This window comes from Erythrolamprus reginae, chromosome 1, assembly GCF_031021105.1.
Source record: "Erythrolamprus reginae isolate rEryReg1 chromosome 1, rEryReg1.hap1, whole genome shotgun sequence".
NCBI lineage: Eukaryota > Metazoa > Chordata > Lepidosauria > Squamata > Dipsadidae > Erythrolamprus > Erythrolamprus reginae.
The window spans coordinates 280,518,831-280,537,626 of NC_091950.1; the positions used below are offsets into that span (position 1 = coordinate 280,518,831).

General features: G+C 37.7%; 1 protein-coding gene across 6 annotated transcripts in view; it reads left to right on the forward strand.

Annotated features, from left to right (window-relative positions):
* Nucleotides 1-18,796, forward strand: part of MYO6 (myosin VI) — a 149,936-nt gene that overhangs the window by 75,026 nt on the left and 56,114 nt on the right. For all 6 annotated transcript variants that reach the window (XM_070733087.1, XM_070733083.1, XM_070733084.1 and 3 more), the window contains exons 8-12: nucleotides 3,537-3,634; nucleotides 4,805-4,969; nucleotides 6,828-6,908; nucleotides 10,672-10,852; nucleotides 14,278-14,422. In XM_070733087.1, the coding sequence (XP_070589188.1) occupies nucleotides 3,537-3,634; nucleotides 4,805-4,969; nucleotides 6,828-6,908; nucleotides 10,672-10,852; nucleotides 14,278-14,422 (670 nt within the window). The remainder of the gene's footprint in view (nucleotides 1-3,536; nucleotides 3,635-4,804; nucleotides 4,970-6,827; nucleotides 6,909-10,671; nucleotides 10,853-14,277; nucleotides 14,423-18,796) is intronic.

Consider the following 18,796-nt stretch of genomic DNA (forward strand, 5'->3'; position numbering starts at 1 on the left):
AAAGAAGGGACTTATGATCAGTCCTTGCATTTATGCTTATTACAAGCATCCCATGGTCAAGCAATCCAAAATTGGGTGCTTGGCAATCAGCACGTACAGTATTTATGATGGTTGCAGCTTTACTGGAATCATTTTCAACCTTTCCCACCTGCTTCTGACAAGCAAAGTCAATGGGAGGAAGCTGGATTTGATTAATGACCACATTGTAAGATTGGTCATTATAAGATTGTAAGATTGGTCATTGGTAAAATTGGGTGCGACTCCCTTATCAAATTCCTTGCTTAGCAATGGAATTCTGGTCCCTGTTGTTGTTGTAGTAGTAGTAGTAGTAGTAGTAGTAGTAATAGTAGTAGTAGTAATAATAATAATAATAATAATAATAATAATAATAATTTATTGGATTTGTATGCCGCCCCTCTCCATAGACTCGGGGCGGCTAACAACAATGATAAAAACACAATGTGACAATCCAATAATAAAGCAACTAAAAGCCCTTATTTATAAATCCAAACATACACACAAACATACCATGCATAACTTGTAATGGCCTAGGGGGAAGGAATATCTCAACTCCCCCATGCCTGGCGTTCTAAATGAGTCTTGAGTAGTTTACGAAAGTCGTAAGTTGAGGATTATCTACCTAGATATTTCTGCAGTTTGTTTAATAAATGCCTGATAGAGGCAGTTTTGATGATAGATGTGGAATGGCAATGAACAGTCTTGATAGCATGATCATATAGTTCATGTCAGCTTTCTCCAGTCCAACATCTGAAATTGCCATGGGACACCAGAATTCCCAGGTATTTTAGTGAGGAGGACTGGCTGGGAATTATGAGAGTTTTAATCACAAAGGTTGGTTTCTTCCCATTATACATTTGTCTACATACACTATACAATACAAATGACCATGTCCTTAAGCTTATCAATGTTTATGTTCACTTGCAAGCACGCTTGCTTAAGAATATTCTTGCCTTCTGCTACTGAGTGATGTGGGGACTAAGCTGAATCAGTATAGTCTGGATTGGCTACAGGAATTTGCTGGTTCTAAGGCAGGGGTGTCAGACTCAAGGCCTGGGGGCTGAATTCGATCTGCAGGGTGCTTAGATCTGGCCCGCGGAGTCGTCCTGGAAACACCAAAGGACCAGCCCACACTGTCTCTGCCAGTGAAAATGGAGCTTGGTAGGTCTGCCTACAGTACTCCCGATATCTGTTTTCACATCACAGGGCTGCAGGAGGACATTGCAGCCAAAAATGGAGCTCTTGAGGGCCACGGGCGGCATTCCCAATCTCTGTTTTTCACTGGCAGAGGGTTGCAGGAGGCCATTGCAGCCAAAACGGAGCCCTTGGGCGACCACAGGCACCTCCAACATGAGTAATGTCGAGCTGGCTGTGCCCACTTTAGCCACGCCCACCATGGCCCTCAAGATCAAACACAGCCTTGATACAGCCCTCAGTGAAATCGAATTTGATACCCCTGTTCTAAGGCCACTGGCTATATCTGTGTCTTATGGCTGCAGCACCAAAGGTTCACAACTACCTTCTTCTTCAGTATCTTTCCTTGGTCTAAGAGGTCACAGGACCAATAGCTAATTTAATATCATCTTCTGTTTTCCAGAACAGGGAAATGTATGTGCTTTGCATTTTGTCTCTATTTTCTAGTTGCATTGACTAGATTATTACATGTGGAATTTTTTGTTGTGTACTTCTTTTTTGGGCATCCCCAATATGCATGTTCTCTGGTGTAATGCCAAAATCTTAACCACCCTTTTCTTGAATTTTTGCTTGATCTGTACATTGAATCAAGTAGGGGTTGTTTATTGCATGCACATATGCTGATGGAATATGCATTATGAGATAATTCAGGATTATTTTATTAACATGGAATAGTTGACATGGAGCTATTTAATATACAGTGTTCCCTCGATTTTCGCGGGGGATGCGTTCCGAGACTGCCCGTGAAAGTCGAATTTCCGCGAAGTAGAGATGCGGAAGTAAATACACTATTTTTGGCTATGAACACTGTCACAAGCCTTCCCTTAACACTTTAAACCCCTAAATTACAATTTCCCATTCCCTTAGCAACCATTTAGATTATTACTCACCATGTTTATTTATTAAAGTTTATTTAAAAAAATATTTATTAAAGGCGGACGAAAGTTTGGCGATGACATATGACGTCATCGGGCAGGAAAAACCGTGGTATGAGGGGGGAAACCGCAAAGTATTTTTTAATTAATATTTTTGAAAAACCGTGGTATAGGCTTTTCGCGAAGTTCGAACCCGTGAAAATCGAGGGAACACTTTACTTCCAAACAACTCAGTTTGATTTAACATTAGTATTATTCAAAAACTATTTAGTGAAGTAAAATATTAACAGCTGTTTAAATACTTCAGTGAAACATTTTAACAGCTGTTAATATTAGGATAACGCAAAGGATAATCATTAAGTGGAAGCGTTTCTAGGACAATTATACATTGATTGGGATCCAAACTGTTGCATTGGGTGCCCTTACCTAGTGGGAACAAGGAATCTTCTTCCCTCAAGATTTTGAGGTTTTATTTGTCTGATACTCAATGCTAAGTAACTTTAGCTCATCCCCAAAAGTTAAGCAGGGCCAAGCCTAGTACAGTGGTACCTCGACATACGAGTTTAATTCGTTCCAGACCCGAGCTCGTAAGTCGATCAACTCGCATCTCGAACGAATGCCTTTAGACTTTGTTTTTTGCACCGAGATAACTGGAAGCAAGGAGATTCTTGTGCCACCTAGCGGAAGCTCGGCTTGTATCCCGAATTTGAGCTCGGGTGTCGAACAGAAATTTCACTCACGTCGCGGCTCATAACGTGGAATACTCGCATGTGGAGCAGCTCGTATCTAGAGGTACTACTGTACCTGTATGGAAGAACTTCAGGGAGAACAACAAGAGCTGAAGGTTAGATTGTGAAATTAAAAAAAGAATCTTGGAAAAGGTAATAATAAACCATTCCCCTATTTTAATGAAGAAAACTACAATATGGACATTTCCGTTAGGTCACCCAGAATAGAGTTAATCTGAAGGAAGTTTTATCTTTAAATGTTGAGAGAAGCTTTTTTTTCCAAGCTTCAAGGTTGACTCAGCCTTCCATCCTTCTGAGGTGGGTAAAATGAGGACCCAGATTGTTGGGGGCAATATATACTGACTCTGTAAACCGCTTAGAGAGGGCTGTAAAGCACTGTGAAGAGGTATATAAGTCTAAATCTAAATGCTATTGTTTCTTCACACATGCAGCTGAAGTAGTTGGCCTTTGGTTCTTGAGATGGATTTTCTCATATTAAGAAAAATATAATGCTAGTCAACTTCTGTGTGCATTTTTATTAATACTCATTATTTCAATTGATTAAAAAAGTTCTTCCAACTCTCCGGTTCAGTTTTTCAGTGGGTAGAGAGGGTTAGGGTTAGAGTTATGTCTTCATTTATCTGTTTAGGATATTAAAACATGCTTTTATCCAAGTTTTGTATATTAAAAATTTGCTAATCCAGTTTCATTTTTTTTATAGCCAATCCACTGCTAGAAGCATTTGGAAATGCAAAGACTGTTCGTAACAATAATAGCAGTCGTTTTGGAAAATTTGTAGAAATCCATTTCAATGAAAAGGTATTTGTATTTCTTTGTCTATGGTGGAATTTCTTTTATTCTTCTTATGATAGGTCTTACCTGCTCATGTAGCATTTTTGCGGTGTCCTTCTGTATGGGTCACTTGTTCATGGCACTTTTATGTAAACAGAATAAACAGAATACATAGAATAATAGAGTTGGAAGTGACCTTGGCGATTTTCTAGTCCAACCTCCTGCTTAGGCAGAAAACCCTACATCATTTCAGACAATTAGTTGTCCAATCTCTTTTTAAAAACCTCCAATATTGGAGCATTCAAACTTTTAGAGGCAAACCCTTCCACTGATTAATTGTTCTAACTTTCTAACTTAGTTTTAGGTTGCTTCTCTCCTTGATTAGTTTCTATCCATTACTTCTTGTCCTGCCCTCAGATGCTTTGAAAAATAGGTTGATCCCCTCTTGTGGCAACCGCTCAAATATTGCTGCTATCGTATCACCCCTGGTCCTTCTTTTCATTAAACTAAGCATGTCATGTATGGTAGTCCATTTTGGATTACAATATTGCTTGTTATTTAAAATTTCTTCTAAATTTAGTTTAAGAATTCAGAGATCCCTAATCTAAAGACAAAATTAGTTTTATAATATGGATAGCATATCATCATCTTCATCTCTAATCTCGTATCTTCTAGCTACAACTCGACTTTAATTGTAAGCTAGGATTAAAATTTTGGTTGCCATGGGAAAAATAGAGAAAAGTCAGGGGGGGGAAATCTGAATTATATACCATAGTTAGAATAAAGCATCCTTGTTCAATTTGGTGTCCTATAGATATGCCTGTCCATGCCTCTGCCAGTTTATGACTTTGGTTATGGTGGCAGGAAATTGTAGGAACTGTCTAGTCATAACTATAAACTCATGCTAAGAGATTAACCAAATTGCAGTTATGGTCTAATGAAGTTAACATTAAATGATTTAAACATTTCATATTTTTGTAAATGTATGTAAGAAATTATATGAATTAGAAAGTACATATAGAATAGAATAGAATAGAATTTTTATTGGCCAAGTGTGATTGGACACACAAGGAATTTGTCTTGGTGCATATGCTCTCAGCGTACATAAAATAATTAAAATTTTATATAATTAAAGAATCATGGGTTTGTGCTTCGGAATCAAAATTTTGTTTCCCCCCCTTTTTCCTTTTACTCTAGAATTCAGTTGTTGGTGGATTTGTATCACATTATCTCCTAGAAAAATCCAGGATTTGCGTTCAAGGCCCAGAAGAAAGGAATTACCACATATTCTATAGGCTCTGTGCTGGAGCCCCTGAAAATATAAGGGAGAAACTGTATTTAAGTTCACCAGATAACTTTAGGGTAAGTTGATCTAAAATATTACCATACTGAACATTAATTTTAACTACTTATAGTAGACTGGATTCAGATGCACCTAGAGCAGATCTATTCAAATCAGTGTGACGAATGGATTGGAAAAGATATTATGTAAATTATGTAAGTTTGGATCTATGGATGTGTTGTGCTGAAGCTTGATTTTGGACCAAACATGGTTGAATTATTTTGTCATACACAGGTAGTCCTTGGCTAACCACAGTTTATTTACTGAAATATTCAAAATTACACTGAAAATGGCACTGAAAAAAGGGACTTGTGACCATTTTTCACACTTACGACTGTTGCAGCATTCCCATGTTCACGTGATTGACATTCCGATGCTTGACAACTGGTTCATATTTCTGATAGTTACAATGTTTTGGGGTTATTTTGATTCCGTTTGGCAGCCTCCTGACAAGCAAAATCAATGGGGAAGCCAGATTCACTTAACAACCATGTCACTAATTTAATAACTGCAGCGATTCGCTTAACAACTTTGGCAAGAAAAGTCATAAAAATGGGGCAGAACTGACTTAACAACTGTCTCAGCAACAGAAAGTTTGGGCTCAATTTATGTTCGTAAGTCAAGACTTGAAATCTTGGGCTTAGACAACTTAGAACTACGTCACCTTCAATCTGATCTAAATATAGTTCATAAAATCATCTGCCACAATGTCCTACCTGTCAATGACTACTTCAGCTTCAACCACAACAATACACAAGTACACAATAGATACAAATTTAATGTAAACTACTTCAAACTCGGCTGCAGAAAATACAACTTTAGGAACCGAATGATCAATGCTTGGAATTACATGATTCTATGGATTCTTCCCCAGACCCCCAAAACTATAACTTTAGACTGTCTACTGTCGACCTCTCCCCATTCCTAAGAGGTCTGTAAGCGGTATGGAGAAACACACCAGCATGCCTACCACCCCTGTCTTACTGTGCTATTGTCCTTCTTTAGCTGTACTTAATTTGTCTATGTTTATACCTTTACCTGCTATCTTGTACATGTTTGACAAACAACTAAATAAAATAAATCAATAAGCTATCTGTGCTGTATATGTATTCTTCTGTGCCAAGAGCAATCAGCTTGATGTTTCCAGAGCTTCTAAACTTCAGCAGCCCAAGTCTGTGACTTTTGACTATGCTGCTTCAATCGTATGTAATTGGGCCCTCAAACATCTGAAAGGCACATTATCATATATTTCTGTCTTATACTCTGGAATAGATATGTAAGGCGGTAGCTTTGTATAGTATTAGACATGTTGGAATATTATAATAAACTGATTTATCACGTTCCTGCTGCTTCTGATATATTGCCACAAGTATTATTTAAGACATCGGCTTTTGTTCACATTTTGCAGTGTTGCCTGGCAACCTTGCTTTATTTTAACCAGACTTTATTATAATATGCTGGCTTCACACTGGAGTTATGCTTCTTCTTCTTCTTCTTCTTTTTTTTACGAATCGTGATTGTGATTGATCAGTGATCAGGATTCTCATTTTGAGTTAATATGAAACTTTGGTTAAGTCAAAACAAATTCTCTAGTCTTTAGAGAAGTGACTCTGGAAAAACGCTGCCTTTGCTTCTCTCTCATTGAAGAACACCTCACTATGGCATGTGATTTTTGATAATACTAAGTGTTTGAATCTGAATTTCAATGCCTAGCACAGTGTTTCTCAACCTTAGCAATATAAAGTTCTACAGATTTCAGCTCTGTAGAGGAGACTCGAGAAAAAGAAAGCAAGGGGCAGTTCTGCTACTAGAGCCTGATATTGAACATCACTTGCTGAGGTTTTGATTGACTACTGAACTCTTTTTTTCTTACAACAGTATTTAAACCGTGGATGCACTCGCTACTTTGCTACTAAAGAAACTGATAAGCAAATTTTACAGAATCGCAAAAGTCCTGAGGTAAGATACCAATTTCAAACGTGACTTTCTTACCTTAAAATATGGAAATTCATCAGGGCAGTTCTTGGTAATATCATGCATCTACCTAAAATCTGGTTTATGAATCTTTTTTCAAGTGCTAACAACTCAACATTGCAATAGGAGACTCTCACCCACAGTCTGTTAATAGGGTGGATATGTACCATGGTGTATATGCCATGGTCAAAGGATCTGTAATCAGACCCCTTTCTTAACAATTCGAATTTGATGAATACAGTAGTACCCCTAGATACGAGCATAATTCGTTCCATAAGGGAGCTTGTATCTCGAGGCAACTCGTATCTGGAACAAATAACTTTTCCCCCCTCCGAGATAACCAAATGCAAGGATTCTTGCGCCACCTAGTGGACGCTCGGCTCATATCCCGAATTTGAGCTCGGGACTAGAACAGAAATGTCTCTCCCCTCGTGGCTCGTATCTTGAAATACTCTCATGTAGAGCAGCTCGTATCTAGAGGTACTACTGTATTTAGCTGTATTGATTTGTGAAATTGTAGCCAAATTGGCATCCGTGTTCTTTAAAAAAAACCCACAATCATTTAGCCAAATTGGCATCCATGTTCTTTAAAAAACAAAACAATCATAATTAAAAATCCCATTGAATTTTTACTTCAATGCACAATGACATATAGACCAAATGGAGAATGGTTTGCTTGTGACTTGAAACAAAACATTGTAGCCCAGAGGTTCTGCTGAACTGTTTGACATCAGCCTTGCTCTGGAAGAAATAAGGACATATGAGATGCTTTGGTTTTTAGATGAAACAAAATATGGAGAGCTCACAGGGCAAATAAGGCGAAGTTGCTCTTCCCATATCTTGCCCTCCATCTTTCCATCCCCTCCACTCAGGGCTCAGAACCGAACATCTCCCCTCCCCTCCACTCTAAATCTTCTCTTTCCTTCCTCAGCCAGGGATGCTGAGGAATGTTTAACTATTCTGTTGCCAAAGAATCATTTCAGTGTTAACTATTCCCCATTTCCCCCCCTTTTCCTTCCCAGTTCATGTGCCCAGAATGATTGAGGTTGGTTTTTTTCAGTTTCTAAAAACTAAAACAGAACAATTCAACTCATAGACCAAAATGTCTGAATCACACATTTCAACTCAACTAGGAATTGTTCCTAAGTAGCTATTATGTTCTTGTGTTCTCTCTCTCTCTCCCTCCTTCACACACACAGAGATACACACTAACAAAAATGAACAAACAGCAATTTTACAAAAATTAAAATACTAAAATGAAAAAAAAAATGAAAAAAGGAAGAGGAGAAAAACTCAAGATCGTGTGTATGTGTCTTGCACTTTTAGCTCTAGAGTAAAAAGCACAATAGCCCTTACTGTGCATGGTCTTCCTCCAAATTTAGACATCTGAGAGTTTGCTTCCTGCCCTCCCCATTCATAGCAGTTTTGATCTGAATTGGTTCATGCTTAATAAAATAAGGGGGAAAATAGCAAATATGTCTTAGAGATTTAAAATTATCAGGTACCTGATCATACCTATTCAAATTCTATTTCAATCAAATACCTTTTGCAAATGTCTGTTTCCTACCTTAGTTGTAATGATATAGTAAAGCAATAGCTCTATACCATTTAACTAAGAGTTTATTTGAATAAGCATTTTGTAATCAAAGATGGTCAAATTAACATCATGTACGGGTGCAGCAGAGCAGGTAGAACCAATGAAAAGCATCTTGATTGAATTTTTACATGCTATTGTCCGCAGCGGAGAGTATATATAATTGGGTTTGTCATCTGAAAAGCTAACCCAGCCTCAGCTTGGTGAATGAAAAATGCATCTTTTATATAACTGATTTGGTCCCTAAGCGAAATGAACACCTGCTTGGCAGTAAAAGAGCCTCAAGTGCTTTCAAATTGATACAACGGTGCCGATTGAACAGAATAACTGTTTGGTAGATAGGTATCCAGAATTTCTGAGCTTTGTGTAATTCTTCTGTCCATTTTTCTCCCTCTTTATATCTCGTAGGATTGGGTTGGCATTGGAATTGGGGAAAAGAGCAGTTCTAGGTAGCATTCTAGAGGTGAAGGGAATAATTATAATTGATTTCCAGTAATGTCATCTGTCCTAACCTTCCTATTATTAATCTGAGACAATTGTCTTGTTTATTTCCCCTTTGTGTCATGTTTAATTATAGTAATAAAAATAGTAAATTAATGTTTGCATTTTTTTTTTTTGTCCTTTCCTGTCAGGAAGATGAGGTGATCACTTTGTAATCTGGGATTTTAATTATTGTGTGGTGTGAGTTTAGTAGATGCACGTTAGTCTTTTTCCCCCTCATATTCTTAGAACAGTTTTGTTTGGGATTTCACGGGCTTTTCTGCATATTCTTTAAGATGAACAATTATTTTGAGCATGCCTTATCTGTGATTGTATTAGTTTTGATTTTTAGTTAGAATTGTTAGTACTTTGAATTGATAATAATGTGTTCTGTTTGAAATTAAATAGATAAATATTGAAGACTGTTGGTATGTTTATACAATATAAACTTTAGTAAAACAATGTCATCAGGCTGAAATGAATACACTTGGTTCTGTTTCCAACAATCATTGTTTACAGTAATCTTTCAAATGTTGTGATCTCATATTTCATTCATGGTATCCATTCCTGGCCTCAAGTAAAGGATTTTTCTTCCAAAATGATGCTTTAATGGAGCCAGAGCATCAAAAACCCATCACTCAATTTATATTCATACTCTCCTGGTAGGAAAAATACATTTTCTCTATCAGCCACTGGAAGAGCTGAGCTTTCTATGTTCCAATGAAATGCACTATCTTCATTTATTGTGTGAGTAACAATTGTTCAGAGCACATTATATGCAGGCTTCAGGAACTATACCTTGCATCTGTGACCCAAAGCACTTGGACTGAGGATATTACATATGCAAACAGATTCAGTAGTATTTTTATGAAGTGAAAGTGAGCCAAAGTAAACAGAAGAGGATATGAAGAACATAATTTTAAATTCTGCTTAAAATCTCTATTTTTAGACAAGATGGGGAATCTTATCCAGAAACAACAACAAAATGGAGATCTGGGATAAATTAGCAGATCCCCCACTGTTGTAATCATAGGTTTATGGGCACTGAAATTTGGAAATAAGATATTACTGGAGAGTGATGTTTTAAGCCTAAATTATGTGCTGAATAAAACCTTAATTCTTCCTCTATGGAAAGGCAGTGAAGTCCAGGCTGAGTAGGCAAGCTGCAGACCATGTATGGACTTGGTATGCAATTTAAAGAAAAACCTATAGCTAACTTCCATATAAGGAAATATACGGTATGCATTACTGACATTCCTTTGCTAACGCAAAATCCAGGGAAAAGGCAAGGAATGTAGCTTCTGTTTATTACCTAAAGGGAAGCCACAAGAGAAGCTTGCCTTATAAGGTGCAACCCATTTTGATTTTGCATTATTAGTTCATGTTCTTACCCACGTGTTAGTAGTACAGTAGATACGTCCTTGACGATTCCATCTCATTAAGTTTGGGACACCTTTTGTTCCTCACAATGCCTGTTTTTATTCATCCCAAATCTCTCTGGGGTTTGCTTTTTTTTCCTGGATAGATTCCCCATTTGGTCTAAGAATTCTGAGATTTTAAGCAAAATTTAAAACTCCGTTCTTTATGTCCTCTTCTGTTTATTTTGGCTCGCTATTTATCAGAAGTGTGATTCCTTGCCGCCTTGTAATTTCTTAGCACAGCTCTTGTTTTTAGTACCAAAAATTAGGTGCCCTGAAGGACCCCCTGCTAGATGATCATGGAGATTTTAACAGAATGTGCACTGCAATGAAGAAGATTGGGCTTAACGATGAAGAGAAGCTGGACCTCTTCCGAGTGGTTGCTGGTGTTTTACATCTGGGGAATATTGATTTTGAAGAAGCTGGCAGCACATCTGGTTAGATGGTTTTGCTGATTTGATGGCACATTATATTTCACTGAAAGAGCAATGCTGAAAGTAGAAATTGCTGCCACTTAATTCTGAAATTAAGACTTTGTTTCTTAGCAAAGACTCAAAAAGTTTATATTTGAAAATACTTTTTAAAACTATTTGCAATAAGGCAAGATAATTCTCTCACTTGCTAGGATAACTTTGCAGAGTTATTTCTCCTAATCTGGGAAAATGTATATGTAATTAAGAAGGCCAAAATTATTTTTTTCAATTCCTTGGAGAAATTAAGAAGTAAAATTACAGCTACTCTAATGAATCCAAGAGTAAGCTCCTGTATGATTCCAGGATGATCATTCACCCTGTGCTAAAAGTACCAAGACAATATGCAAAGGAAAGCTAAATTAAACTGCAATTATTGTAGAAGAAATTAAGGAGCAACAGATAAAATAACTGTAAAGTAATTGTCACACACACACACACACACACACACACACACACACACACCTGTAGGGATAGAGATATCTAGTAAGTAAATGTAAGAAATAATGCACCCGAGTCTTCAACATAGTATGAAATTCACAGCTAAGTTTATTCCCCTTTTATTACATGCAAGATACAGTGTGGGTTGAAGAAACCTAAAGGCCCCTAAATTGTACCTCTGTGGCTTGTTTTATTCCTTACTGTTTTACCCCAAATACATAATTTAAAATGCTGAGTGAATATTGAAACCAAGAGAAACATGTTAAATTAGAGAAATATCTTGACAATCTGACAGACCAAAGTGAAAGTACAATTGTAAGATGTACAAATGGAAAGAAACAGTAAGATCCAAAGAGGATCAATGAATATCATATATCAAGGGTAGCTTGCTTATTTATTTGAAACCATTCTTGATGTTTTAAATATGTATTCTGTTTAAGAGGAATAGGAACAGATAGCACAGAAGTGATATAAAATTTTCATGACTGCTTGTGCCCGGAATTGCTTTTAAATTGAATCTACGTTATACAGTACTTTGCTCTTTTTGGGAAGTTTTTAATGAAGTTTATATGTGGATTCCTGTATAGTGGGCAAAGGTTTTTCTTGTTACCCTCTCCTTTCTTAACTGACAGTGCTAGGAGCTGAACCACAAAACACTTAACAACTTTTCCTTGGTAATTACGGTCTTTCATTTTCCTTGGCAGAAAGCCCTGCTCTAAGGTAGTGGGTGCTGGTTGTCTTTCTTTTCACTGGCCTGAATGCCAGTGTTTAAGCTATCCATTAATTCTGTATAATTTCTTAACAATTGGAGTATTCAGACATTTTTTTTTAAAAAAATGAATACTTAAAAATGTATATGGTGCAAACAAACACCAATGCCTAGACTAGGGGTGTCAAACGCAAGGCCTGGGGGCCGAATCCAGCCCATGTGGTACTTAAATCTGGTCCATGGGGCTGCCCTGGGAACAGCAAAGGACCAGCCCACAGTGCTTCTGCCAGCAAAAAAGGCTCCTGAGGTCTGTTTTCAGCTGCCACAGCCTCCTGCAATGCTCTGCCAGTGAAAACAGAGTTTGGGAGGGCCGCCATAGGTTCCCACAGCACGAGTGATGTCAAGCTGGCGACGCCCACCCCAGCCATGCCTGCTGCAGCTATGCCCAGCCTGCTCCCTCGAGGTCAAACACAACCCTGATGCAGCCCTCAATGAAATTAAGTTTGACAACCCTTGTCTAGACAGATTTTATCAGCGATCATTTTTATATTGTCTGAACACTTCCAATTATTAAGTAATGTACATGCATACACATGTGTATGTATGTATGTGTATATTCCATTTACAACAACACAAAGATTGGAACTCCAGCCTGAAGATGGTGAATGTGATTTCACCGAAACGTCGCATAGACATGCAAAACATTACACAGGGCAAAACCCGAACTCAGAACAATCTACATATATATATATATATATATATATATATATATATATATATATATATATATATATATATATATATATATATATGTGAATGATGAGGCAGCAGCCATCTCGATCACCGAAACATAAAACTTTAATAAAACAACTTAGCTTTCGTTAGCGTGCTGCTAACTTCGTCAGAGTATTAAAATGCCATGGGAGACAATCACATTTATAAAGCATATATATATATATATATATATATATATATATATATAGTTCTGAGTTCGGGTTTTGCCCCGTGTAATATTTTAATATTGCAAAACCCGAACTCAGAACAATCTACATACATATACCCGTGAAAATCTACGAAAACAAATATATATATATATATATATATATATATATATATATATATATATATATATCACATGTTTTTTTGCTGAATTTGAAAATTAAGGGAGACTAGGATAGATCTATTTCGGCCTTATTTTGGCCTCATCAGCTAGCCATACCCACTGGGACTTGAACCTGCAACCTTTGCCTTGTAAGGCAGAGAATTATCCTCTAGGCTATAGTATCCAATCCCTTCAGCTCTGCACCAGGGAAGGGTTACATATTTTGTCTCGAATCACCCTGGTGTATCGAAGGAACATCACAGCTCCTTATTTGCCTCTCGGCCCAACCCAGGGCCATTTCCAAGGCAGTTAATTTTATTGATAGCCGACAATTCTATCTATATGTGTCACATGTTTTTTTGCTGAATTTGAAAATTAAGGGAGACTAGGATAGATCTATTTCGGCCTTATTTTCGCCTCATCAGCTAGCCATACCCACTGGGACTTGAACCTGCAACCTTTGCCTTGTAAGGCAGAGAATTATCCTCTAGGCCAGTGTTTCCCAACCTTTTTTGAGCAGCGGCACATTATTCATATTTACAAAATCCTGGGGAACATTGAGCGGGGGGAGGGGGGCTAAAAAAGGTTTGGACAAAAAAATCTCTCTCTTCCTCCCTTTCGCTCTATTTCTGTCTCTCTCCCTCTTTCTCTCTCTTCCTTCCTTCCTCTTTCTTTCCCTCTCTCTCTCCATTCCTGTTTCTCCCTTCCTTCATCTCTTTTTTGCTCTCTTTCTCTCTCCCTCCTTCCCTACTCTTTCTCTCTCTTGCTTTCTCTCTCTCTCTCTTGCTGTCTTTCTCTCTCTTTCTCTCCCCCACTCTCTCCCTCTCTCTTTCTCTCTCTCTCTCTCTTTTGCTTTCTCTCCCCCCTCTCCCTTTCTTTCTCTCTCCCCCTCTCTTGCTATCTCTTTCTCTCTCTTTCTCTCTCTCTCTTTCTCTCTCTCCCTCTTGCTATCTCTCTCTTTCTCTCTCTTTCTCGTACACTGAGCTTCCTTCTTCGCGGCACACCTGACCATGTCTCACGGCACACTAGTGTGCGACGGCACACTTGTTGGGAAACACTGCTCTAGGCTACAGTATATATATCTCTCTCTATATATATACATATCTATATTAGTAAACTTTTTATTTTTTTATTCATCAGGTGGATGTACATTGAAAAATAAATCTGCCCAGTCTTTGGAATACTGTGCTAAACTACTCGGCTTGGATCAGGATGATCTCCGTGTGAGTTTAACCACCAGAGTCATGTTGACAACAGCAGGGGGCACCAAAGGGACAGTCATCAAGTAAGTTACAAGGGAACAAGCAAGACTTTCATGCTATCTATCCTCACCAGGTTTGCTATGACTTTTGCACCTAAAGTTGTAAATATCAATTCTAAAATACCTTCTTAGAGCTGTTTTGGAATTATTAAGAGTGTAAAAGAAGGGAAAGTCCGTCCCCCCCCCCCGTTTGTGCCATAAGGTAAATTGGTGTTTCTCCCCCCCCCCCTTAGAGTAATATAATATCTGTCACCATGTAAATTTTTTCCTTTCATCCCAGCATGCGAGGGAAAAATGTACTTTGCATAATAACAATAAGGATGTTTTTTTACCTGTTAATACTAAGCTGTCAAGTATTAGTAGAAGTGAAAATGTCTCATGATGGGGCTCAGCTCAGCTTGAATCCATATCTATGTTGCAATAATAGTTTAAAAGCAAAGAACAAACGTGAATTTTATGTTAAGAGTTATTTTGCAAATAACTTGTAAACATGCAAATAATCTACAGAACTATCCTGCTGTCAGGCTTCCTGAATGGTGAGCTACTCTTAATGGACCACAGGGTCCATTATCTTATAAGAGTAATAATTTTGTGACAGAATCTTTTATTCCTTTAAGCATACCAAATTTGGCTGAAGGGGTTTTGGTGCATCTTTCAGATTTCATTTTTTTGATCTTTGTGTTCTACTGTATTACCTCTTGCTACAAAACAATAGCATTTGTATCTCCCATAACTATCTCATTTTAGCTTTTGGTTGAGAATGTTACTACTACTACTACTAATAATTTATTAGATTTGTATGCCACCCCACTCCGAAAACTCAGGGCGGCTCACAACAATCATAAACAATGTACAAATCTAATGTTTAAAACATAATTTAAAAACCCTTGTAATAAAATAATCACACAACCCAATCAAAACATACATAAATCAAGTAGTTAGTGGAGGTGTCAATTTCCCCATGCCTGGCAGCACAAGTGAGTTTTCAACAACTTATGAAAGGCAAGGAGAGTGGGGGCAGTTCTGATCTCCAGGGAGAGTTGGTTCCAAAGGGCTGGGGCCGCCACAGAGAAGGCTCTTCCCCTGGGCCCTGCCAGACAACATTGCTTAGTCGACGGGACCCGGAGAAGGCCAATTCTGTGGGACCTAATTGGCTGTTGGGATTCGTGTGGCAGAAGACGGTCCCGGAGGGAGTGGGTGGAGTCTTAACTAGGGCTTAATTTTCAGGGTAGGGCTTATATTAGGCACACATATAAAAATCAAGGTAGGACTTATTTTCGAGATAGATCATAATTTTCGGGCAAAATTATAGCTATGACTGAGAATTAGGAGTGAACGTACCTTTCCAGTGCTGCATTCTTTTAGCAGTGACCCCTATTTGAAGTGTCCATATTTCTTGATAAATGTTCCATGTTTCGTTTAGCTACCAATCTTCGTTAACAAACCTGTAAAAGTGAATTTCAAGAGAAACAACTGTAAGTCACATGAGTAGGCCTTGCTTTCTCTAAACTGCACCTCCCATAATGGGAGCTCTATAATTATACTTTATTATTCATGTCAGTAAACACAAAACAGAAATTTCTGTTATATTTGCCTCATGCTAAGATTCTTTTGTTTTGCTCTTTTCAAAACAGCCCACGGTTTAAAATCTTTTTAAGTTGGAAACAATGGTACTGAAACCTGAGTTAGACTGAATTGAACCTAGTCTTGCAGTTACATACTGCTAAACATTTTAAGGTTCTCATGTTGATTTGAGAACAATGATTATTTTTCTGCAAATAGTGTGCAAACAGTTAATTTCATGGTTGCACTCACAATCTACAGTTGGCAATTTTCATAGAACAGATAATAATTATAATTTATTAGATTTGTATGCCACCCCTCTCCGAGGACTTGGAGCGGATATCTGTGGTTGCTTCTACATTTATTTATTTTATTTTAATAAACTGTTAAAAAAGTGCTATTGCTAACATGTTGTAAGCTGCCCTGAGACTAAGGAGAAGGGCAGCATAAAAATTGAATGAATGAATGAATGAATGAATGAATGAATGAATGAATTTATTTATTTATTTATTTATTTATTTATTTATTTATTTATTTATTTATTTATTTATTTATTTATTTATTTTGTCCAATACACAATACACATTGAAGAGAACAGACAAGCAGTAATATATATAAAGAGAAGGATAGAAGAAAAGATATAAACATAGAGGGGAAGATTTATGAAAGGAAGAAAAGATAAAGGAGATAAAGGAGAGACAATTGGACAGGGGACGGAAGGCACAGTAGTGCACTTATACATGTATCACTAAAACTACTTGTTAGCTACTAAAATGTTTCTTCTGTTTTAAATTTTATCTATTATTTAATGTTCAATTAAAGTGAGTCAAATGCCTTATTTAAAAGATTGACCATTGGCATGAACTTTGAGGATTACACTGCTGAGCTTTTAAATGCCCCAGAAGGAGTATAGAAAAGAACCTTCTCTCTATTTTTAAATTAAGATTCTGTCAATGCCTATTACCATAAGATAAATCAAGAGATTATGCATTAAAGCTATTTGTACTCTAATGAAATTCAGTTGTAGCCATTTTCTAGTAATAAGAGCTTTTACTTCCTTGACCTCTTATGTTCACTAATAGGGAGGGAGCACTGGGTCCATCATATCATGTTACTATTTCATAATTAGTTAAGTAAGTACGTTATTTTTAAATACACTTCATCAAGTTAGAAAAGACAGGCTGTCTTTGGCTCTTAATGCTGACAGTTGCCTTACAAGCTTTTTTACACTTCCTCTCCGCACTGACCCAGAGAACAGCACACCCAGAGTTCAGCTTTCCTCAGACTATGTCAGCACATCAGTTCAAATAGGATTGTGCTTTTCAGTAAGCAGGGCTGAAGGTGACTGAAACAGTTCAGACTGCCATCCTGAAAGGAGGGAAGGGCAGGGGGGGGAAAAGTTGATGATTTTTTTTACTTTTGGTTTAGGGCAATGCTTCCCAAATCTGGGCACGTTACCCACAATTTTGGTAAAAGTGGTTTTTCTTTAGTTACCTAATTGCAGCAGGGATATTTAAGCTGACTTGTTTTACCTACATTGGGTACAAAGGATTTTTTGATAAGAGATTTTCAGTAACAAAGTTAGGGAAGCACTGGTTTAGGGCATAAAAGTAAGGCTGAACCAAATATGTTCTCATCTAAGTGTATTATTTCCTCAGGGTTAAGGTTTCAAGCATATTGAACCTTTTTTGTACTCCTTAGTTAGTTAGTTGGGGGAAAGATCAAAAGCAACATGAGAAAATATTATTTTACTGAAAGAGTAGTAGATCCTTGGAACAAACTTCCAGCAGACATGGTAGATAAATCCACAGTAACTGAATTTAAACATGCCTGGGATAAACATACTGTATATCCAACCTAAGATAAAATACAGAAAATAGTATAAGGGCAGACTAGATGGACTATGAGGTCTTTTTCTGCCGTCAGACTTCTATGTTTCTCTCTGTTGCAGAGAAGAAGAAAGAAAGCATAGCATAGATTAGAGCTTCTTTCATTTCTGGGATTTAGGAAGCAGCAATGCCTTTTCTGAACCTTTTGTAACCTTAATTGCCTGCCCTTTGGGTGTTACCTTTTCTCTCAGAGATCCAGCTCGCCATAGTATATAGTGACTTTAGCACAGGGATGTCAAACGGACACCGTCAGAGCATTGTCATGTGATGTATCAGGGCTCCCCCCCTTTCGCTAAACTGGGTGTGAGCATGGCCAGCGCATGGCACATCCAGCCCATGGGCTGGGAGTTTGACCGCTCTGCTTTAGCACATGGCCCCAGTGAACTTAATTCAGAAGGAAGCAGTATTATCTGAATAGGCACCGATTTAACCTAATTTCACTTCATTGGCATGGTCAAATGTGAAACCTTAATTGCTATACATAAGTAGTCTATGACATACGGACGTAATTGGGAACAGAACTTCTATCAGAAAACAAGGTGGTTGTTGACTGAGACACATCCAATTGTACAGCTGTTTTTTGTGGGGAGGTTTGCTGCAGGTCATAAGCAAATCATTGTATCCATTAAGTGATCCCATGCAGTGAAGGGCTACCAAAACTTTTACAACCACACTGTGGGCGTGGCTTATGCATTTTCTTTCAACATCTTTCTGTCCAAATTGGGTGCTCTGGGATGAAGCTCCATTTTTGCTACCCCACTGTGTCGTCCGTCCCCCCCCGTCCGGGCCGCAGCCCACCCCAGATCACATGATTGCTAAGGAAAGTCGTTGGCAGTTGACTTTTAAACAATAAGCGGCACTGGAAATAAAATGTAAATAAATGACCCAGAAAATAAGTGGCGATTTTAAATAAACGGCTTAAATTTATGATAGTTGCAATATCCTG